The 24,447-nt window shown below is 46.5% G+C and overlaps 1 protein-coding gene across 2 annotated transcripts; it reads left to right on the top strand.

The window, feature by feature from the left end:
- Nucleotides 1-114: 114 nt before the first annotated feature.
- On the top strand, nucleotides 115-21,138 carry C1H15orf65 (chromosome 1 C15orf65 homolog). Of its 2 annotated transcripts, none has more exons than XM_030189141.1 (2): nucleotides 115-220; nucleotides 20,618-21,138. In XM_030189141.1, the coding sequence occupies exon 2, from the start codon at nucleotides 20,624-20,626 to the stop codon at nucleotides 20,975-20,977; it is 354 nt and encodes a 117-aa protein (XP_030045001.1). In that variant the 5' UTR covers nucleotides 115-220; nucleotides 20,618-20,623; the 3' UTR covers nucleotides 20,978-21,138. The 2 variants fall into 2 exon arrangements, with proteins under 2 accessions (XP_030045001.1, XP_030044992.1); XM_030189132.1 differs by lacking the exon at nucleotides 115-220 and adding an exon at nucleotides 7,111-7,214.
- The last annotated feature ends 3,309 nt before the right edge of the window (nucleotides 21,139-24,447 follow it).

Raw genomic sequence — 24,447 nt, 5'->3', positions numbered from 1 at the left:
CAACGGACCTTGCCAGAAAGCTACACGAAGCAGCGACTGTCAACAAACAGTATGACACAATAGTTTGAGGGGAGGGGATTGTGAGTCAGACCCTCCACGTGATTTCTTCCTGCCTGACAGAGTTGGTTGTTATGGAAACTGCCACAACGGATTGAGAGCGGAAGTAACGGGTTCTACCACCGAGTAGTGAAGCGCGAGCACCGCCCCCACAGGATTTCCGGTAGGTGTAGCTGTTTTGTGTTTCAGGGAAGTAAATATAAATAAATTGTATTTTGCCAGAGATTATAGGGTCTGCTACTCTGCTCAGAAATAGACACCGGTTCTCTCGAATAATTGGGTCCCCATTCGTTTCCGAATACAGTTTGTGCGTTCACTTCAGCTCCTCAGTACCTCTCCATCCTTATCTCTCCCTACACTCCTCTCTGGGAACTCCGTTCACTGAATAAATATCTCTTATCTGCACCCGTCTCCACTGCTAACTCCAAACTCCGTTATGTTCTCATTTCCCCCCTTAAACCCACTTCCCCTCTGCTCTTCCCCCATTCTCTATCTCCGTTAATGGTTCGCACATCCTCCCTGTCTCCTCGGCTCGTAACCTTGGAGTCATCTTTGATTCCTCTTGCTTCTTCTCTGTGCATATTCAACAGATGGACAAAACCTGTCGCTTCTTTATCTACAACATTAGCAAAATCCGCCCCTTCCTTTCTGAATACACTGCTAGAACCCTTTCCACACCCTTGTCGCCTCTGGCTTGGACTATTGCAATTTACTTCTCACTGGTCTTCCTCTCAGCCATCTCTCTCCTCTCCAGTCTGTTCAAAATTCTGCAGCACAACTTATTTTCCACCAAAATTGTTATACCCACACTAGCCCACTTCTTAAGTCACTTCACTGGCTCCCTGTCTGCTTCCACATACAGTTCAAACTTCTCTTACTGACCTTTAAATGCATCCATTCTGCAGCCCCCCCCATTACCTCTCCACTCTCATCTCTCCCTACATTCCTCCCCGTGAACTCCGCTCACTGGACAAATCTCTCTTGTTGTCCCCCTTCTCCTCCACTGCTAACTCCAGACTTCGCTCCTTTTCCCTCGCAACACTTTGTATGAACTTGGCTGCTAATAGTGTGCTGAACTGGACAGTGTTGGCACATTTAGCTCTTCCCTCATTAATCAATACCTTCTCTGTGAAATAATAGTAATTAAAAAAAGGCAAGTGCATTTTTATAATATACTACTGCATTCCACAAAGCAAAAGGAGCAAGTTCCCACATGACATCTTTTTGTCTTTCTATAAGCACAGGAAAAGAAAAAAAGATTTTAAATGCTCCCAGGTTCCAATCTAATTCATGTTTAATGTGTGATAAAATGCCATAAATAAGTAAATAATAGATAGTAACTGAATGTTGAGCACCTGATTCTCGTACCATCGTGTCTTTTTTTTAGTGGCCCTTTACCAGGATAAAAAAAAATGAGTAAAAATCTGTTTTTCCTAGCTGTTAAAGGGAGAGGGCCCACATGATCTATCTGTAGTCTTTCAAATGGTCCCCGTGGTGGTGCTCTCATCAGCTGTCCCCTTTTTTTTTTTTAGGTTGTCTCCCAAATGAAGCACAAATCACACAGGAGGCCACATGATCCTGTATATCATGTTTAATTTCTGGCCACCAGACCAACATATTTAGAGTTGCCAACATCTCTTCAGTTTTAGGGTGCCCCATGGGACCTGCTCCATGAACCCAATGCATCCAATCTTTCCCTTGTGCTCTGGGGATAGCTATAACCAATCCTTCCTCCTTCACACACAGTATGTCTTTCTGTATAGTGAGTGTGAGAAAGGGTGTATGCTGGTAAGTGTTATCTGGGGTTTGTTGCACTAGCTGCTTCAGATTGGAAAGCTCTGCGTCATTCTCCTGCAGTGTACTGAAATAATATGGTGGTACCACCTGATCATAATTAGTGGACCGTGTGGCCGTGGCTACCATCCGTGACTGTTCATACCAGGGCCATATAGGACCTACATGACATGCTTCCTTCGCTAGTGAATCCGCTAGAGTGTTTCCTTTCACTAAAGGGCCTTTCTTTCTGTGTGCTTTCACCTTCACTAAATGAACTTTCTGAAATTTTTCACTGAGTTCTTGTGCCATAGCCCATAGTGCTGAATGTTTTACCATGGACCCATCTGTGGATTTAAAGTTGTGGCTTAACCACCATGGCAGCAATGCAATGGCACTTCTGAATACATAATCTGAATCTAAGTTTATCTGTATTTCAGGGTGAGAGTCTTGATAATGCTGCAAACAGGCCACAAAGGCAGCCAGTTCACAGTATTGTGCTGAGCTGACCCACAGGAGTACTGCCTTTGCAGGATTACTTTATCTGGGCCCAGTTGTACAATTGCAAACCCTGCTAATCTCCTTCCTCCCTCACATTGGCTACTGCCATCAATATATACTGTAGGAAGAAAAGGGGATATTCTATCCAGTACTAGTTCTTTAAATATCAAATGATTGGGGGTACTGGGTGAAGACTGACAGTCATGAGGCTGCAACCTGCACCTTAGGCTCTTTCAGTAATTCAAATTTCACATTCTGTGCCTGCAACATCAGGGTCCAATGGACTATTCTCTCTGTCCTAATTCTACTACAAGCCAACTTGCCCTCCACAATGAATTTAAGGGGGGTGTGGTGGCTACATATGTGAGTAGTTTGAGCCCCAATAATGTATGTAAACTTTTGCATAGCAGCATATGCAGCCAGAACATGTTTTTCACAGGTTCCCATTTTAAGTTCTGGAGAAGTGAGAACTCTGGAAAAGAAAGCAATTGGCCTGTCTGTCCCTCCTAAGCGCTGTGTTAGGGCAGCTCCTATACTGTTCTCACCAACCACTGGGTATAGGAAAAAATTCTGCTTGTGATCTGGGGGAGCAAGGACAGGAGCAGAAGTCAAAGTCTGCTTGAGTTTAGTCACTGCCTCTGTGTGTTCTGTCTCCCAAACATATTCTTTACGTTTAAGCAGGGAGTATAGTGGAGCAGCCACTTCAGCATAGTTGTGCATAAAATCCCGGCAGAACCCTGTAAGCCCTAGAAATGATTGGAGGGATTTCTGATCTGTAGACAAAGGTAATTTCTGTATGAGATCTATTCTCTGAGAATCTATGGATTTCCCTTCCTGGCCAATAGTGACTCCTAGAAAGGAAACCTGTGGTTTACACAGCTGAGCTTTGGCCGGATTTACTTTAAGTCCAGCTTTCAAAAGAGCTTTTAAAATCTCTCTTACATGGGCCAAGTGGTCAGATTCAGTTTCAGATTGAATTAGAATGTCATCAACATATTGGATTATATTGTCTCTACAAGACACCTGAGCTAGGGCTTCCTGCATGTATTTGTGGAAAATGGATGGAGAATCCTTATAACCCTGGGGTAACACAGTCCATGCGTACTGTTTATTTAGCCACTGGAATGCTGTTTTGTACTGGCATTCTGGGGCCAGGGGCAGGCTCCAAAACCCATTTGAAATGTCTAGGACAGAAAAAAATTTACAGTTGGGGTTTAATTTAGAGATCATTTCCGGGTATGAGGCTACAACCGGTACCACAGATTTGGATACTTGATTTAGGGCGCGGAAATCTATGGTCAGTCTAAAGGAGCCTCCTGGTTTAACTATTGGCCATGCTGGAGAGTTGCATGTAGAAGAGATCGGTCTAATTATGCCCCTCTCTTCCAGTACCTGTATAATCTTAGCTACGGGTTCTATCGCCTGATGAGGTACTGGATATTGCTTTTGTGGCGGAGGATCCTCCCCTTCTAACAGGATTTCTGTGGACATTCTGCCACATTCTAGTTTGTCTTGGGCCCAGACAGGGATGTCTATAACCTCTGTGGGAATTACACTCAGGTCATAATGTTGGTCAGCTTTTGTGCATTGTGTGGCCAAATGCATGGGAATTTCTTCGTGCACCAAAATTGTAGACATTTTTGGAGATCCAATACATTGCCACAAGGTAAGATTAGCCATATCCACTACCAAATTTAACTGGTTGAGGACATCAATTCCAATTATTTCCTTTTCTGGGCTTACTATAGTGGCTGCATTGGTTTCCAAAATTTCATCATCATGTTCCCTCTGCATCTGCACCGGGATACCCCATTTAACTGGGATAGCCACACAGTTGGTAACTGTGTCATTGACCCCTTGGATTTTATATGTTTGCACATTTTCCTGGTCTGAAGTGGGAGAAACCCTGCTTGTAAAACTGATTCCAGCCCCTGTGTCAATCAACGCTAATTTATCCTGACCCCCTATCCTGCTGTTCACATTGGGGCGTCCACACGTGTCCAAAATCAAGGGTGCCACAAACTTTAATTTATATTCTGAATCTGTCTCCTTTCCCCTCTCCTGAGGTGCTGGAAGTGCATGCTCAGGTAAGTGAAAGGAGTCAGGCTGGGCACAAAATACTTCGGATTGTTTGATATTTGGACACTGGAGATCAGGACATCCCTATTCCTTTTTTTCTTGCTTATCCTGGGCAGCTATCAATTCGCTTTTTATTCTGTCTAATTCTAGCTGCATGGTATATTTATCTTGTTCCCATTTAATTTGTTGCTGTTTCAACTGGTCTGTCTGTGCTTTAAGTTCATGAAATGGGATGTAGCCTGAGGAATTTCTAAAATTACCTCTGCTCTGCCCTCTCCATGGGGCCTGTCCTGTGTTTCCTGACCTATTGCTGTGGGAGGGCCCTTCTGCTTGCCATTTCTTTGCTTCTGACACAGTAATTACCTGAGTTTTCCATACAGATGCAATCCTAAGCATTAGCGTGTCAAAAGGAGTTTCTTTGGGGTCCTCAGCAAACAATCTGAGATGTTTAGTAATCTCGGGGGATAGGATTTCCAACAAAAATTCTTTATGATGTGTCTGACCATAATCTTCTGTTTTGGGCCAACCCTCCTGGTCTCGAAAGGCTGCTTCTAGCACCCACAATCTGTGCGCAAATTCTTCTAGTGTGTCATTTGGCAGGGGTGCAAGTGTTCTAAATGCTTGCATTTGAGTACAGCGAAATAATTGCTCAAGACCCTTTTTCAACAACTGGTTTGGGTGGGTGAGAGATCCTACTTTAAAATAGTGGGGTCCTAAAGCTACGTGCATAAAAGTCTGTCAAAGTCAGACGTTTTCCTCTTATACTTTCCTAGGCCCCAGTGAATCAGAATATCAGTGGCCCATTTGCACCATTCATTCATATTAAAAGGCATAGGGCCGACCTTTTGTGTTATCCTTTCAATGTCACTATCTTTTAATGAGTCATACAGTACCAAGTTTACTGGTGTTCTGGGGTCTGTACTGGACTCAGTTTCTGTGTCTGCAGAATCCTCCCTGTCCTTCAGGTTAGTGCTTGCGCCTGGGGTTTCCTCATCTAAGCATGTTTGAGTGCTTAAGTCAGTGTTTTCAGTCTTAGATTTGCCCCCACTTCTCAAATCCACTACACACACTTCTGTGTGCTTTTGTGGTTCTATGAATTGAAAACCTGACTTGTAGGGTGTTTCATAGGCTGGCGGTGCTGAGGGAGAAATACTTGGGGTCTGCCAGTGCACAGAGTTAATCTGGTCCTTTGAGGCACATTTACTTTTTAAATGTTTTAATTCTGTTTTAGCCTCGTCCAATTGTTCATTTACATGTAAGAAGGAATTTGTTGCTTGCACAACCTGTGCCCGTTGCATCGAGATGCACACTTGTGCGTCCTCAAGGTCCCTGGTTAACTGAGTGCACTGAGTGGTCAGGTCTGCATTTTGCTGTTTCAAAGTAATTAGTCCCCTACACAGGCCTTGTATAAAAAGGCATTTCCGTTTATTAGTTTTCTTTTTGAACTCTTGGGAATGGTGTACCATTTGTTTTTGAATATCATACCAGGAATCCTCTGGGAATTCTCCTCAAATGGGCCTCCCTTTTTGTTACAATAAGTCTGTACCATTACTTTTAGTTCTTTAAGATCAAAAGCGTCCATGGTTGAGGCTGCTGAAAAATACTTAAATTGGTACCGGGGCCTGGCTAGTTTCTTTTATAGATATACATATATGGAACTAGCTCTGTGTAGCTCTTGGATTGGAAAGGCCCTCTTTATGGAGTAGAGGGGCTGGAGGGATAGTTTAGAATGAATATAGATTAAGCAAGGCAGGTGTTAAATTAGATATGCCAACTGTCCTTGTCAGGCAGAGCTGACTTTTCACCAAGACTGAGACTGGCTGAATAGAGAAATAGTTAAAAGTGACAGGAAATTAAGTGATTACCAAAGACAGATATGTAGTGTTTAAAACTGTGGGACTGTTTCACTTGGTACCCCTTCCAATAAAGTTGGAAGATCTGTCAGTCTTTTCTGAGCAGCCCCAAACACAGCATTAAATTACTTCAACTTTCAATCCCCCTTAACAAGCCTAGCAGTACATATGAAAACATGCAGAAAGCAAAACAATGTCTTACTTACCCAGCTGGAGATCCTCTTTTTGAAACCGAGATGAGCTCCCCAATATGTCAGCTATCGTTGTCTAGGGTTGGTCCCGGGGTCCACTTCACAGAGGCAGTGGGTTCCCAAAGAATACGCAATCTACACGGATTTGGATATATAAAGTATATTCTATTTGCATATATGTATTGGCTCACAGCACTTAGTACAGGAAAAAGGGTACAAGCTGTCTTGGGGTGTGTATTTAGAGGGAGGGAGAAAGAAAGGATAGGGTGTTTGTTCAGAGGAAAAAGAAACCTTGGACTAGGGCTGTCTGAGAAGGGGGGGAGCAGAGCCAGGTGCTCTGGTGGCTAAAGATGGAGGTGTGCAGAGAAGGAAGAAGAAGAAACAAAGACAGCCCAGCAGAGTCCCGTGCCCTCTGCTGCAGGGAGAAAGAAAGAGGGAGACCTAGTGCCCTGGACACAGAGAAGTGCCCGGGAACAGAGAGAGGGGGGTCAGTAGACCCCAAGCTGAGCTCTGTGCTCTGCTGCACAGAGAAAGACAGAGAGAGCGGGAGAGCCCTAGTGAGCTCTGCTTTATACCTAATAAGAACTGAGAGGGAACAGGAGCAGAGAGAGATCAAAAACTTCTCTTTCCCAGTTATTTCCTTTACAGAACTCCAGATACTTTCTGAAGTCAGGAAAAATGACAATTTTCACAGGTTGTCCTGGAGCCACACTGTCTAGCTTTGGTTGCTCTGAAGCCCTGCTCCCAGATGGAACAAAAGGTATGTTAATCAAGAGTAATTGAGAAACCAAAGGGCTATCAGGCCTCTCTGAGCACCATTTGGCCCATTTCATCCTCAATGGTTCCTGCAGGAGAGGGGGGAGAGTTTATCAGAGGTCAGAAGGTGGTTTAATATTGTCAAACTGATTTTATATTAATATAAGTATGTCCAGCAATAATTTTGACCTCCTGCAATCCTGACAATAACATGTGCTAGGGCAGTGATGGGCAACCTTTTGAGCTTGGTGTGTCAAAATTCGCCAAAAAACCGAGCATAACTCGGGTGGTGTGTCACTTCGAGAAAAAAACCATAATTTCGTGATATTTATAGTTTAAATAACAAAAATGTATAATTGTAATATATAACTGTATTTAATAAACCAAAACCTATTTATTTAACTTACCTGCTTAGTGACTTCTTTGTTCATCTGTCAGTCGGTTTCTTTTGTTGGTCTTGATATTATTTAACTTGTGTGGGGTGCCGTGAACTAAGATAAGTGAGGGGGAGGGGGGAATTCTTTAACTAATCTGCCTATTAGTGACTTTTTTGTTGCTGAATTTCATTGGCTAAATCTTCAATTGAAGGTTGGTATTTTGTACACTTCAAGCCCAAGCAAGCACTACTAACTTCATCTTTCAATCTGTTTCTTTTGTTGGTTTTGATATTATTTAACGCTGAGAATAAGGTTTCACAAAACTACGTAGAGGGAAAAATTGTGAGTAAAGCCATCTAAAAGTGTCTGGTAATCGGATCCAGGCACTCCAAATTTCCTGGTAACTCAGATATTCTCTTAATAATTGCATCTTTATTCTGCATATCGTGAAATAGAACTGGTGCACATCTTAGGAGAGTTTCTTTAATAAATTCTCCCTCACTGAGTGCTTTTCCATGCTGAGCTATGGAGTGAGCAATGCTCAAACTTGCAGATGTTAAATTTGTAGAACCTTTTACAAATTTAAGGATGGACTTAGATTGGCTCTTATAAAAGTGTAGCTGCCTGGAAATGTATTCCTTCCTTTCATCCTCACTTTTTTTCAAGAGCTGGGAATGATTAGTTTCAAAATGTCTATTTATATTCCACGTTCTGCTTACTACCGTTTCAGCACATAGAACGCAAAATGATCTGCCATTTTTTTCTATAATGCCATACATCTCGGTCCATGTCTCTTGAAAGGGTCGGCTACTGCTACTACCACTTCCTTTACTTAACCTTGGTTTTTTATTTTTTGGGTTCTCCATCAGGGGGCAGTGACAGAAGATAGAATTATAGATAGCCTGTTAGCCCTGCAGGCAATTAGGGGTTAACTAGCCTAACTGACCACCTTATGTAAATTAAGATGGCTGCCGCTATTTCTAATGGCGGGAAACGGCACCCATAACACATGCCCTCGCCTCTCCCAGCCTCCCCCTCACCTATCTCAGCAATGATGGTCAATTAGAAATCCACGACACCCCAGAACAGTAGATTGGATGATGGTTGCTGTGGTTATGTGGTAATGGCGATCACAGGGCCCCCATGGCATTCCGCTGCTCTCTGCTCCGCCGGCCGGAAGTGAGGTCAAAGATCCCCTAACGGCCGTGCAGGAGCCGGGGCAGAAGGAGCAGCAGGGAGGGAACAAGCGGAGGACTCGGAGGGAGCCAATAGGAGCGCACACGGCACCCCCCCAGCGGGTAAACATGCACCGGGGGGGGGGTGATTTCGCCGGGGGGGGGGGGGCGCGCTGCACCTGGGGGGGGACGCATCGGCGATCCGCCCCGGGGAACGCCGCTGCTTCTCTGTATGCGGCCACATGCGGCCGCATGTCACCGAAAATGGCTAAGCATGTCAGTACTGACACGCGTGTCATAGGTTCGCCATCATGGTGCTAGGGTGTCCCTCCAAATGACACACTGATTACGATTTATGACAAGTTACTACTCTATCTATGAAAAGTGGCACCCTGACATAATAGCCCCGACAAAACAGCCTTGTAACAAAATAGCCCTTGACAAATGGATCTACAGAATCTTAGCGGAGATTGGGTGGTGATGCTGGGCGGACTTCTATGGTCTGCGCCCTGATCATGGCAGAATAGATATGGATGGGCTGAGTGTAAATTTTAAGGGGGCTGCAACATTAGCTTCAGAACTTTTAGTACAGGAACAGTGCTGGGCAGACTTTTATGGTCTGGCCCTCAGAAAGGCAGGTACAAATCAAACTCGGGTATACATATAAAGTATCACATACCATGTAAATGAGTTTATCTTGTTGGGCAGACTGGATGGACCGTTGAGGTCTTTCTCCGAGGACAAGCAGGCTGCTTGTTCTCACTGATGGGTGACGTCCACGGCAGCCCCTCCAATCGGAAACTTCACTAGCAAAGGCCTTTGCTAGTCCTCGCGGCGCACCATGCGCACCGCGCATGCGCGGCCGTCTTCCCGCCCGAACCGGCTCATGTTCGTCAGTCTTCTTTTGTCCGCGCTCGGTACGGTCGTGTTTTCGCCGTGTCGTGCCCCGCAAAGTCGACCTCGCGCGTTCTTCGTGTTGTTTCAAAAAAAAAAAAAAAAAACCATTCTGTGTGGGAAAAGACTCTTTGGTCTTTTTTCCCCCCGCTATTTCAGCTTTTTCGCCCCGGTAAGTTTTCTTTCGTCGTCGGGGTAGGCCGCTTTTAGGCCTCGGGTCGAAGTTTTCTTCCCTTGTTTTTTCGGGTGCCTTTTCCGCCATTTCGACTTTTGATCTCGCCGGCGTGATTTTTCCGCCCATGACATCGAAGTCTCCCAGCGGCTTCAAGAAGTGCACCCAGTGCGCCCGGGTCATCTCGCTCACTGACAGGCACGCGTCGTGTCTTCAGTGCTTGGGGGCTGGGCACCGCCCGTAGGCCTGTAGTCTGTGTTCCCTTTTGGCAAAAGCGGACTCAGGTAGCGAGATTGGCCCAGTGGAACGTTTTGTTCTCGGGCCTCTTCGTCGGCATCGGCACCGGGGTATCGAGTGCATCGACGTCTTCAGCGTCCAGAACTTCATCCTCGGCCGCCAGTGCATCGAGGCATCGGCCCTCTGCATCGGCGCTGAGACATCGGACAGCTGCATCGATGTCGGTGGTACCGGGACCTCGTCGGCTGATGTCGTCGGACGGTGGTGCTTCATCTGGAGTGCAGGTGAGGGCTGTCCATTCCCCTGCTGGTGGCGGTGAGCCTTCGGGTGGGTCTCCCCTACCCTGAGGGCTCCTGCGGTACAGCCCCCCCGAGACCGACCTCCTTCGGCCTCGAGGAAGCGACGGCTGGATTCTACGTCCTCCTCGTCGGTGCCGGGAAGCTCCGGTGACATGCTTCGTCCAAGAAGTCGAAGAAGCATCATCATCGGTCTCCTTCCCGTGTCGGCACCGAGAGCTCTGGGTCGCCGAGGGAGTCGGCACCCAGCAGGCATCGGCACCGAGAGGACCGCTCACCCTCTGTTCAGGAGGTGTCGATGCGTCCACTCTGGACAGCCCGGAACAGCCTCCACGCCCGGAACAGGTTTCTGATGTCGACGCCTGCATCGACCTCCATGCCTTCTCTGCAGCCGCTCTGAACGAGAGCCTCAGGGCTGTTCTCCAAGAGATTCTGGGAGAGCTGTTGCGCCCTACCCTCCGGTACCGGGGTGCTTGCGCCACCGGTACCGTCGAGCGTGGCGCCGGCTGGCCCATCGCCCGAGGTGAGGTCTCTGGCGTCGGTGCCGCGTGCGGTACCGGCTGCCGCCGCCGCCTCCCAGGAGGGCTCCCCGACTACGTCGGCGGAGGGAGCTTCGCCGATGCGGGCGAGGGAGTCTACCTCTCGACGCCCCCATCGTGGACGTGGCTCCACAGAGTCGAGTCGGGCACGGTTGCAGACACAGGTCCGTGAACTTGTGTCTGACACCGAGGGTGAGGCCTCGTGGGAAGAGGAGGAAGACCCCAGATATTTCTCTGAAGAGGAGTCTGAAGGTCTTCCTTCCGATCCCACTCCCTTTCCTGAGAGACAGCTTTCTCCCCCCGAGAGTCTGTCTTTTGCTTCCTTTGTCCGGGAGATGTTCTACGGCCATCCCCTTCCCGGTGGTTGTGGAGGACGAGCCCAGGGCTGAAATGTTTGAGCTCCTGGACTATCCTTCTCCACCTAAGGAAGCGTCCACTGTACCCATGCACCATGTCCTAAAAAAGACATTGCTGGCGAACTGGACCAAGCCTTTAACTAATCCCCACATTCCCAAGAAGATCGAGTCCCAGTACCGGATCCATGGGACCCAGAACTGATGCGCACTCAGTTGCCTCATGACTCTGGAGTTGTGGATCTGACCCTAAAGAAGGCTAAGAGTTCTAGGGGAGCATGCTTCGGCGCCCCTGGGCAAGGACTCTAGAACCTTAGACTCCTTTGGGAGGAAGGCCTACCATTCTTCTATGCTCGTGGCCAAAATTCAGTCCCTACCAGCTCTACACGAGCATACACATGCGGAACAATGTGCGGCAGTTGGCGGGCTTGGTTGATGCGCTCCCCCCTGAGCAAGCCAAGCCTTTTCAGGAGGTGGTCAGGCAGCTGAAGGCGTGCAGAAAATTCCTGGCCATGAGGGGTGTATGACACCTTTGATGTTGCGTCCAGGGCCGCTGCTCAAGGTGTGGTGATGCGCAGACTCTCATGGCTGCATGCCTCCGACCTGGAGAATAGAATCCAGCAGCGGATTGCGGACTCGCCGTGCGGATAATATTTTTGGAGAAAAAGTCGAACAAGTGGTAGAGCAGCTCCACCAGCGGGACACCCGCATTCGACAAGTTCTCCCCGCCGGCAGCCTTCAGCCTGTACCTCTACAGGTAGAAGATTTTTTTGGGGAAGGAAGACTGTTCCCTACTCTTCTGGTAAGTGTAGGTACAATCCTCCTTCTCGACAGCCTGCGGCCCAGGCTAAGCCCCAGCGCGCTCGCTCTCGTCAGCAGCGTGCGCCTCAGCCAGGCCCCTCGGCTCCCCAGCAAAAGCAAGGGACGAGCTTTTGACTGGGCTCCAGCAGAGCATAGCCGACATCCAAGTGTCAGTGCCGGGCGACCTGCCAGTCGGAGGGAGGTTGAAAGCTTTTCACCAAAGGTGGCCTCTCATAACCTCCGATCAGTGGGTTCTTCAAATAGTCCGGCAAGGATACACCCTCAATTGGCCTCAAAACCTCCAAATTGTCCACCGGGAGCTCAGTCTTACAGCTTCCAGCACAAGCAGGTACTTGCAGAGGAACTCTCCCGCCCTTCTCAGCGCCAATGCGGTCGAGCCCGTGCCATCCGGGCAGGAAGGGCTGGGATTCTATTCCAGGTACTTCCTTGTGGAAAAGAAAACAGGGGGGTTGCGTCCCATCCTAGACCTAAGGGCCTGAACAAATATCTGGTCAAAGAAAAGTTCAGGATGCTTTCCCTGGGCACCCCTCCTTCCCATGATTCAGGAAAACGATTGGCTATGCTCTCTGGACTTGAAGGATGCCTACACACACATCCCGATACTGCCAGCTCACAGGCAGTATCTGCGATTTCAGCTGGGCACACGTCACTTCCAGTACTGTGTGCTACCCTTTGGGCTCGCCTCTGCGCCCAGGGTGTTCACAAAGTGCTTGGCTGTAGTAGCAGCAGCACTTCGCAGGCTGGGGGTGCATGTGTTCCCATATCTCGACGATTGGCTGGTGAAGAACACTTCCGAGGCAGGAGCCCTGCAGTCCATGCAGATGACTATTCGTCTCCTGGAGCTACTGGGGTTTGTGATAAATTATCCAAAGTCCCATCTTCTCCCAGTGCAGAAACTCGAATTCATAGGAGCTCTGCTGGATTCCCGGACGGCTCGCGCCTATCTCCCAGAAGGCGAGAGCCAACAACTTGTTGTCCCTCGTCTCGCGGGTGCGAGCGTCACAGCAGATCACAGCTCGGCAGATGTTGAGATTGTTGGGCCACATGGCCTCCACAGTTCATGTGACTCCCATGGCCCGCCTTCACATGAGATCTGCCCAATGGACCCTAGCTTCCCAGTGGTTTCAGGCTGCTGGGGATCTAGAAGACGTGATCCACCTGTCCACGAGTTTTCTCAAATCCCTGTATTGGTGGACGATTTGGTCCAATTTGACTCTGGACGTCCTTTCCAAATTCCTCAGCCACAAAAAGTGCTGACCACGGATGCGTCTCTCCTGGGATGGGGAGCTCATGTCGATGGGCTTCACACCCAAGGAAGTTGTCCCTCCAGGAACGCGATCTGCAGATCAATCTTCTGGGTTGCGAGCGATCTGGAACGCTCTGAAGGCTTTCAGAGATCGGCTGTCCCACCAAATTATCCAAATTCAGACAGACAACCAGGTTGCCATGTACTACGTCAACAAGCAGGGGGCACCAGATCTCGCCCCCTGTGTCAGGAAGCTGTCAGCATGTGGCTCTGGGCTCGCCGTCACGGCATGGTGCTCCAAGCCACATATCTGGCGGCGTAAACAACAGTCCTTGGCCGACAGGTTGAGCAGGATTATGCAACCATCACGAGTGGTCGCTCAATTCCCGTGTAGTGCGACAGATCTCCAGTTGGGGCACCCCTTGGTAGACCTCTTCGCATCTCGAGCCAACCACAAGTCCCTCAGTTCTGTTCCAGGCTTCAGGCCCACGGCAGACTGGCATCGGATGCCTTCCTCCTGGATTGGGGGGAGGGTCTGCTGTATGCTTATCCTCCCATACCTCTGGTGGGGAAGACTTTGTTGAACCTCAAGCAAGACCGGAGGCACATGATTCTGATTGCTCCTTTTTGGCCGCGTCAGATCTGGTTCCCTCTTCTTCTGGAGTTGTCCTCCGAAGAACCGTGGAGATTGGAGTGTTTTCCGACCCTCATCACACAGGACGAAGGGGCGCTTCTGCATCCCAACCTACGGTCCCTGGCTCTCACGGCCTGGATGTTGAGAGCGTAGACTTTGCCTCTTTGGGTCTGTCAGAGGGTGTCTCCGTATCTTGCTTGCTTCCAGGAAAGATTCCACTAAGAGGAGTTACTTCTTTCTATGGAGGAGGTTTGCCGTCTGGTGTGACAGCAAGGCCCTAGATCCTCGCTCTTGTCCTACACAGACCCTGCTTGAATACCTTCTGCACTTGTCTGAGTCTGGTCTCAAGACCAACTCTGTAAGGGTTCACCTTAGTGCAATCAGTGCATACCATTACCATGTGGAAGGTAAGCCGATCTCAGGACAGCCTTTAGTTGTTCGCTTCATGAGAGGTTTGCTTTTGTCAAAAGCCCCTGTCAAGCCTCCTACAGTGTCATGGGATCTCAATGTCGTTCTCACCCAGCTGATGAAACCTCCTTTTGAGCCACTGAATTCCTGCCATCTGAAGTACTTGACCTGGAAGGTCATTTTCTTGGTGGCAGTTTACTTCAGCTCGTAGAGTCAGTGAGCTTCAGGCCCTGGTAGCCCAGGCCCCTTACACCAAATTTCATCATAACAGAGTAGTCCTCCGCACTCAACCCTAAGTTCTTGCCAAAGGTTGTGTCGGAGTTCCATCTGAACCAGTCAATTGTCTTGCCAACATTCTTTCCCCGTCCTCATTCCTGCCCTGCTGAACGTCAGCTGCACACATTGGACTGCAAGAGAGCATTGGCCTTCTACCTGGAGCGGACACAGCCCAACAGACAGTCCGCCCAATTGTTTGTTTCTTTTGATCCCAATAGGAGGGAGTGGCTGTGGGGAAACGCACCATATCCAATTGGCTAGCAGATTGCATTTCCTTCACTTACGCCCAGGCTGGGCTGGCTCTTGAGGGTCATGTCACGGCTCATAATGTTAGAGCCATGGCAGCGTCGGTAGCCCCACTTGAAGTCAGCCTCTATTGAAGAAATTTGCAAAGCTGCGACGTGTCATCTGTCCACACATTCACATCTCATTACTGCCTGCAGCAGGATACCCGACGCGACAGTCGGTTCGGGCAGTCAGTTCTTCAGAACCTGTTTGGGCTTTAGGATCCAACTCCACCCCCCGAGGGCCCTGTTTGTTCTGTTCCAGGCTGCACTCTCAGTTAGTTGGTAAATTTTTAGGTCAATCTCAGTTATGTCCTCGCCGTTGCGAGGCCCAATTGACCATGTTTGTTGTTTTTGAGTGAGCCTGGGGCTAGGGATACCCCATCAGTGAGAACAAGCAGCCTGCTTGTCCTCGGAGAAAGCGAATGCTACATACCTGTAGAAGGTATTCTCCGAGGACAGCCGGCTGATTGTTCTCACAAACCCGCCCGCCTCCCCTTTGGAGTTGTGTCTTCCCTTGTTTTTGTCTTGCTACATACGGGGCTGAAGAACATGAGCCGGTTCGGGCGGGAAGACGGTCCGCGCATGCGCGCGGTGCGCATGGGCGCGCGAGGACTAGCAAAGGCCTTTGCTAGTGAAGTTTCCGATTGGAGGGGCTGCCGTGGACGTCACCCATCAGTGAGAACAATCAGCCTGCTGTCCTCGGAGAATACTTTCTACAGGTATGTAGCATTCGCTTTATCTTCCATCATTTACTATGTTACTATGTAAATCAGCCCCTAACAGAATAGCCCTTGACAAAATGGCCCCTCCCATAAAATAACCCTCGATAAAATAGCCCCTAGAAAAAAAATAACATCACAAAAAAAGATGATAAACTACAAATGAAATCTTCAATGATAAAGGCTCCTACCAGCATTGCATTGTATAAAGCATGTATAAATAAACTAAATTCTATAGCTACCAACTGATATTCATGATCTGTTCTGCTGTTTAAGGAAACTATTCTTCTATCAACATGCTAATTAAAAAAAACCCCAATATTGTCACCATTTTCATAGTCTTACCAATGTTATCCTGTTTGGCAAGGTAAAATTATTAGGAAAAAAAATGCAGTGCTATATTCTGTGCATCCTGATCGGGCTTTTTTGTTGGGGGGCTAATTTGTCAAGGGCTATATTGTGGGCAGGCCATTTTGACTGTGGCTGTTATTGTGGGGCCATTTTGTCAGGGCTATTTTGACCAGGTACCATGAAAAGTTAATCCGTTATTACACTTCTTCTATCTGTGTACATCCCTATGCACAAGCCGGTATGTTTGAAAATACAAGTGAGATTAAATAAAAATTCAACAATAAAGAAAGACCTACCTATTGCAGACCTCCTGGTCCCCCCGAGCGGCAGGGTGCCCTCCCGGCAGCAGGCAGGAAAAAATGGGGATCTTTCCTGCCCTGAAGACTCCCTAGACCACCAGGGGTGGCTTCAGCCAGGTATGTGCCGGGGCCCTGCAGCTCGGGGGAGGAGAAGCAAACAGGAAACAGGAGGAAGCCCTGCATTTAACAACCGGCTTCAAAATCTGTAAAAAACCTAACAATCGGCTCTTGTGAGCCGTTATGAGCCAGCTCCAGCACACCACTGATTCCCACCTTAGTAATTCCCATATCCCTTATTTGTTCTGTTTGTCTGTGCTAATTAGATTGTAAGCTTTGTTGAGTAGGGACTGTCTCTTTAATTCCAGTGTAGAGCACTTCGTACGTGTAGTAACACAATAGAAATGATAAGTAGTAGTAGTGGTTGCCCAGTTAGTTTGCTTGGGTAGGTAAAAAAATAAATCTTATCGAATAGGTTGTAGGTTGCTGGCTGCTAAACTAGTACTTTGGGCTCCTCCACCCATACAGGTTTTGAGGATTTCCAGTCCCCTGTTTAGCTCGGCACAGGCAAACTCTGAGCCACATGATGCTCACGTATAGTTTCTCTTAAAGCAAATATAATTGTCTGCAGTACAAAGTTTTGAGTAAACCAAACAGGCTTACCAGACTGGGAAGAAAGAGCCACCAGAAGTATAAGCAGTGGTTGTAGGGATTGTGGAAATGGAGAGCTGTAACAGTAGACGTTGCTGTGGGAGAGGTGAAAGCAGGAAGAGAAAAGAAAGAGTAACGGTTACTCTTGGGAGGGGGGGGGGATTCTGTGCAAATACTTTGTGCGCAAGATTCTTCTCTTAGCCCATAGAGCCTTCTACTCTGGAATTCCATTCTTTTTGTCTTTCTTGCTTATTCCCTACACCCACCGGATAATCAGCTTTTTTTTTTTTCTGGCGCCTTTCTGGAATTGTCTTCCTTCCTTTGTAATGAGGTCATCCTACAATAAGTCTTTTTTTTTTTTTACCTTGCCTTTGACAGTACAGGTGGAGTCTCATGGTTACTGCTAGTGGCAGTGAAAGATTGTCATATCCTCAATCTTTCACTGTCCACTGCGACTGTTCCTGATGCCTTCAAACATGCCATAGTCACACCACTCCTTAAAAAACCTTCATTGGACCCTACCTGTCCTTCCAACTATCACCCCTTCTCCCTCCTTCCTTTCCTATCCAAGTTACTTAAACGTGCTGTTCACCGCCGTTGCCTTGACTTTCTTTCATCTCAAGCTATTCTTGATCCACTTCAATCTGGCTTTCGCCCCCTTCATTCAACTGAACGGCGCAGCTCTGTTCCTAGCCAGATCCAAAGGTCTCTTTTCTATCCTCATCCTTCTCGATCTATCTGCTGCTTTTGACACTGTTGATCAGAGCCTACTCCTTGATACTCTGTCCTCACTTGGATTTCAGGGCTCTGTTCTTTCCTGGTTTTCTTCTTATCTCTCCCAGCGTACCTTTAGTGTATACTCTAGTGGATCCTCTTCTACTTCTATCTCACTGTCAGTTGGTGTTCCTCAGGGATCTGTCCTGGGACCTCTTCTCTTCTCCATCTATACTTCTTCCCTTGGTACTCTGATCTCATCTCATGGTTTTCAGTATCATCTTTATGCTGATGACTCCCAGATCTACCTCTCCACACCAGAAATCTCAGCTGAAATCCAGGTCAAAGTATCAGCTTGCCTGTCTGACATTGCTGCCTGGATGTCTCAGTGCCATCTGAAACTAAACATGACCAAGACTGAGCTTCTTATCTTTCCGCCTAAACCAGCCTCTCCTCCTCCCCCATTCTCTATTTCTGTGGATAACACTCTCATCCTTCCTGTCTCATCAGCTCGTAACCTTGGGGTCATCTTCGACTCCTCCCTCTCCTCTGCACATATTCAACAGACTGCTAAAACCTGTCGTTTCTTTCTCTATAATATCAGCAAAATTGCCCTTTCCTTCTGAGCACACTACCAGAACCCTCATCCATACTGTTATCACCTCTCGCTTAGACTATTGCAACTTGCTTCTCACACGTCTCCCACTTAGCCATCTCTCTCCTCTTCAATCTGTTCAAAATTCTGCTGCACGACTAATATTCCGCCAGGGTCGTTAGGCTCATAATAGCCCTCTCCTGAAGTCACTTCACTGGCTTCCTATCCGTTCCCACATACAGTTCAAACTCCTGTTATTGACCTATAAGTGCATTCACTCTGCAGCTCCTCAGTACCTCTCCACTCTCATCTCTCCCTACATTCCTCTCCGGGAACTCCGTTCACTGGGTAAATCTCTCTTATCTGCACCCTTCTCCTCCACTGCTAACTCCAGACTCCATTCCTTTTATCTTGCTGCACCATATGCCTGGAATAGACTTCCTGAGCCGGTACGTCAAGCTCCATCTCTGACCGTCTTCAAATCTAAGCTAAAAGCCCACCTTTTTGTTGCTGCTTTTAACTCCTAACCCTTGTTCACTTGTTCAGAACCCTTATTTTTTCATCCTCACTTTAATATTCCCTTATCTCTTATTTGTCCTGTTTGTCTGTCCTAATTAGATTGTAAGCTCTATCCAGCAGGGACTGTCTCTTCATGTTCAGCGCTGCGTACGTCTAGTAGCACTTTAGAAATGATAAGTAGTAGTAGTAGTGGCTGAGATAGGCAGTTACGTTAACTTCCCTGCATTAACTAGAGCATTTTCCGTTATCTCATTGATAGCATTTTCTTGTTTTCTTTGCTCTGTTGTTTGTTGTTTTTAATGGCTTTGGTGTTTGATTACAAAAAGTGGTATAGTAGATAGCATAATTAACCATAAACATGGCCAAGTGCAGCAATAGACCAATGCATAGTTTACTATAAATCTTCATTCCTTAGTGTCCCTCCAGACTGGCCCAGAATGACTGATGGGTTGTGCACTCCTACCAGCAGCTGGAGACTGAGAAGACTGATTTTGAGGCATCCAATAACAGCCATGCTCAGCCCCTTGGAAACCTCAGTAGTCTCAGTCTCTAGCAGGTGGTAGAGGTGGTGAGCCCCTTGGTCTCAAAATGTCTATTCTGTTTCTAATTTCTGTAAGCTCAGGTAAATATACCTATTTCTTTCTCTGTTTAATAAGTTTGAAGTTTTCTTTTCTCTTATACATCTGTGCGCTGTTTTGGTTATCTGATGGCAGAGGCCCACGGGGATTCTCTAATGCCTCGGGGGTGCTATACTCAGGTGGCCAGGTCCCTCCTATCCCCGAGCTTTCCCTGCATGCCTGAGGACGCAGGGTGGACTGTGGTCCGTTGCTGACCTCAACCCCTTCAAGGGAAGGGAGCTGTGGGGAACAGCCACTATGCCATTAAAAAAAAAAAGCAGGCAGGTGCAATGGTTTTAGCCTGTTGTCATGGCTGTTTCCCTGCAGGGTCTTGGGCTCAGGAGCATGTTATAGCTCCTCTTCCTCTGTTCTGATTTGGGAATTATTAAATATTATAAAGGAATATAAATATTTTGAAATAAAATGAATCTATGCATATGTGCCACATAATTACAGCAGATTTTATCCTTCAACTGCCATAGGAAACAAGGTTATAATTATGAGTAGAGTTGGTATGAGGGGAAGAAAGAGAAGGTTAGCTGCAGGGTCTATATCAATGCATGCAAATGTCATTAAGTACATGGAAGTGAAGAGAGAACAAGCAAAGGGCCTCTTTTATCAAGTCGTGTGGCAAGTCGTTACTGCACCAGGAGCTGCTAGCATGGCTTGATAAAAGAGGCCCAAAATTGGAGAAGCACACTGAGCAGCAATAAATAGCAGATGCAGACGGGGTGTAATGTAGAAAAAAAAAGGTTAGTAGGTTGAAGCGTGAATAGAAGTAAAATTACATCTTCAGGTATTAAAATGATTATGCTCTGGTAATAGATTGTGAAGCTCAAGGTTTGTTTATATCATGGGCAAATTATGCTACACTATTCACCACATCATCATTTTCATCTCACCCTTCTATTGTCTTCCCATGAACACCTTCTCCAATTGACTGTGTACGTACTGAGAAACTATTACAAAATGATTGAGAATAAAGTAAATGTAAATGGGATGTCAAAGAGTGGATTTTCTCAGCTGCAACCTACTGGTTTCATAATTTTATAAAGTAATGGAAAATAACTTGGCAGCATTCAGATACTGAATCTGGAATTTATTTTGAGCTGCTATCAGTTTGTGTTTATATGAGGAGGTTCTTTTGCTTTCAACTTCTCTAACATATTTCATGCAGAAGTAGCAGTCTTAATCTTTTCTGTTGTAATTTGTTTCTGTATTTTAATTAGGTCAAAATGGCTTCCACTGATGTACCTCCAGCAAGTACCAGTAGAGAGAAAAACCTGTCTGAAGAAGCCCAGTCCTGCACAGACCCTGGCAACCTGGTGTTCTCTTGTATGATAGATTCCAAGTCTCCCCCAACAAAGATGTCTTTGACAAAAGCTCAGAGCATTTTGTATAAAACTACATCAGGCAGCTATGGAGCTCACCCTGCTTACTGTGAGATGGCACCCTGTTCCCACCACCCCATGTCTGAACGTTTTTCACAGCATTTAGGAATCTGTGGCATGTATCGCAACCATTCCCTTAATACTGCACTTGACAGAAGCAAAGTATATGATGATCCAACTTTGCAACACACCTTGTGATAGCTTTTAAGATAAGGTCTCTCAAGCAACAGAATGGTTTATAAAATTAGCTGTACCATTATTGTTCTTGAAAGTTGTATAAAACATGTTTCTACATTTTGACATAAAGTATATCAAGAATGTAGAGTTCTACACCTAAAAATAAATGAATGGAAATCTTTTATGGTTCAAACTGTCATATAACCTTTAGAGTATATGGGAAGCCATTTGATGCAGTATCAAAGATCATGTAGGGAAATGGAGTGTAGTTCACCAAAACCAGTAAGATAGAAACCTCCACTTTCCCATCTATACACAGCTAAAGCGAAATTTTAAAAAATGGAAGGAAAAACCCTCAGACTCCCTGACCATGTTTTAAAATAATTACTTACAGGATATTCAAGTAATTGGCTGAAAAAAACCCTTCCATGTGAATCATTGCATAATTTATAAACTTTTAAATAGAATGCAAAAATATAACGTAAAATCAATGCAAAATAGTGTTAAGGCACTTAGCTTTTCAATACTGGTGCTCATTTTCAAAGCACTTAGACTTACAAAGTTGCATAGTAACTTATAAAACTTTGTAAGTCTGAAAATATACCTCTCTGTAACTTTTAAAGTCTTAAGTGCTTTGAAAATATGCCTTAGTCGTCTTCCACAAAAAATGGGATCCCACCCATGGTGGTCATTGTTTCACAAATCACTATTTCAGGGATTATAGACCACCAACTTTTAATGATTTAACATGGTTAAACTATTTTGCATTGTGCATTGACTTTAAGTTTAATATTTTCACATTAGATTTTAAAGTGTATAAACTATGTGATAATCCACATGGAAGGTTTTTCAGCCAGTGACTTGAATATATCCCATAAGTCAATATTTTAAAAAAATTGATGGAGAGTCTGAGTGGGTTTCCTTCCATTTTTGAACATTTCGCTATAGCTGTGCATATTTGCAAAAGTGGAGTGTCATGAAACGCCTAGCCACCCGCCTGGGGCTACCCCTAGCACATCTCAGGTCCGCCTGCACCTGCCGCTTGTGCTCTACACTAGCCCCCTGCTCCCACTGACTGGGTCCCAACTGCCTCTGGGCGAGTCTCCCGCTCTCAAATTATCCCCAGTGATTCCTAGGTTACTGGGGCCACACTCTTGGTGGTCCCACAGTTCCTAGAAGGCACTCACAGACCCAGCACACAAACCACCAGGATTCTTAGTCAATCCAGACATGCAGAGGCAATCAACTAAAAATGTTTGTTATAAAAATATTGAACAGTGAACCATAAAAACACCACATAACAGGTAATTTTATAATTGATCCATTTTCAGTTATCTAAACATTTGTTCACTACCTGAATAGTGCCTGGAAAGTACAGGAAATATAGCTGCTCACATGGTCTCAGTAAAGAGGTCTTTCTCTACTTCCAATCCAGAGGTGGCCGGTTCAAATCCCACTGCTGCTCCTTGTGATCGTGGGCAAGTCACTTAACTCTCCATGGCCTCAGGTACAAACTTAGATTGTGAGCCCTCCTGGGACAGAGAAATATCTAGTGTACCTGAATGTAACTCACCTTGAGCTACTACTGAAAAAGGTGCGAGCAAAATCTAAATAAACTAACCTTTGAGCCCATAAAAACGGGCTATTATAGGAAGGGGGGGGGGTTGAAAGGCCCGCCCCCGCAGCCGAGTTCACCGCTGCCCCTCCCCCTCCGAATTCGGGCCCCCCCCCCCCCCCCGAGCCGTCACCACCCACCTTCCACCCGGCCGGGCCCTCGCTCGACTATTGAAACAGCGAGGGTCCGGGAAGGCAGCACTGAGCTCTGCTGAGCTGCCGACGTCGGCCTTCCTTCTTCTTCTCTGCCTGTCCCGCCCTCATGTGACGTAACGTCGTCGAGGGCGGGACAGAGGCAGAGAAGAAGGAAGGGCGATGTCAGCAGCTCAGCAGAGCTCAGTGCTGCCTTCCCGGACCCTCGCTGTTTCAATAGTGGAGCGAGGGCCCGACCGGGTAGAAGGTGGGTGGTGGCGGTGACTCGGGTGGGGGGAGCATTAGATGGCGGTGTCCCTCCCTCAGAAATAAGCAGTACAGACCCTCTCTGTTCCGCCCCCGTCATCACGTATTGACGCGGGGGCGGGGCAGAGAAGGTCTCTACTGCGCATTTGCGAGTGAGTACGACACTCGCCTTTTATATATATTGATAAAGAGGGAACAGTAGTTTCTCTGTAACAGCTTTAAACATGTATCACCTGCTGGCCAAACTAGAGAAATACAGTTTATAGGCTTAAAACCCACTGTTTTGTCACATGGAGGTTATAAGCCATTTGATGCTACTAGAGCCCCAAAATTTTGTTGTATACTGTAGTGAGCAACTAGGGCTTAACACCCAAAATAAGGAAGGAATGTTAGAAGCCACTAACCCGATAGCCAGTTCCCCTTAAGAAAAGGGAACTACAGCAGGGGGACTCTGAACAAATAAGACCAGCAGGAGGAGGAACTAGAACGCCCATGAGGCCATAACATGAGCTTAGTAATGTGTGGAGCTGAACATTAGAACCAGGTAAGCTAATTAAGAACAATGGTTTAAAGAAAGTGGGGTGTTTTTCCCTAAGAAAGAAGCCTGCAGTTGTAGCAGAGGAGATTCCTGGGAGGCATTTTAGTACCTGTAGCCCAAAAAGGAAGTTCATCCACACCCAGAGGAAGAAAGCACAAATATTGAACATCCAAAATAAGTCACAGTTTGTGGGAGCATAAATGCACGAGTCTGTAAAAAATTTTTTTTGTCTTTGCACTAGGAGAAAAATAATGGATTTTTTTATTTTTCCATTTTTTTTATGTTGGTGAGAGGTTAGAAGCATTTTGGTCTGTTGTAGTGATGAGGGTGCTGGCATAATTAGTCCTTCCCCCTATAGTCAGCAGGAGAATGGTTTTGATAGAGATTGAAATACTGCACAAGCTAATTAAAAGAAAAAATGTGAACTGGTTATTTGGACTAGAAATATCTGCATCATGTTTATTTTGAGTTGAGTCTGAACTGTCCTGCAGGAAGTCTCTAGCTGATACCTGACTGGAATGAGTGGAATTGTTTACACCGCTGTGGAGCTGCACCAGTTACAGGGATTGAAATAACTCAAGCGCATGCATATTTATATTATTGCCTTACTAATGTTGCTTTCAGGGTTAGAGCCCCTATCCCCCAGTGCACTCAAGGACTATCATATGGAGACCTGCTTGGGGACTTAAGGAAGCCCAGCTGCCTGAGATGCTACTGAAGGGCACCAGAGCGAGGTGCTCAACCAAGAATCTGCCACAATACTTGGCTGTATTGAATATGTGGGATTTTGTGGGTTTTTTTTTTTTTTTGTCTTAATCTAATTTATTAACCATGTATCACATTTTACTTTGTATATTGATTTGGATGGTGTTTGAAGCAGGAAAGTAGTTATCTTTTAAATAAATTGGGAATTGCAGTCTTTTTACCAATAGTAGAAAAT

The sequence above is a fragment of the Microcaecilia unicolor genome, chromosome 1 (genome assembly GCF_901765095.1).
Source record: "Microcaecilia unicolor chromosome 1, aMicUni1.1, whole genome shotgun sequence".
Lineage (NCBI taxonomy): Eukaryota > Metazoa > Chordata > Amphibia > Gymnophiona > Siphonopidae > Microcaecilia > Microcaecilia unicolor.
This window is presented reverse-complemented; position numbering and strand designations above follow the sequence as displayed.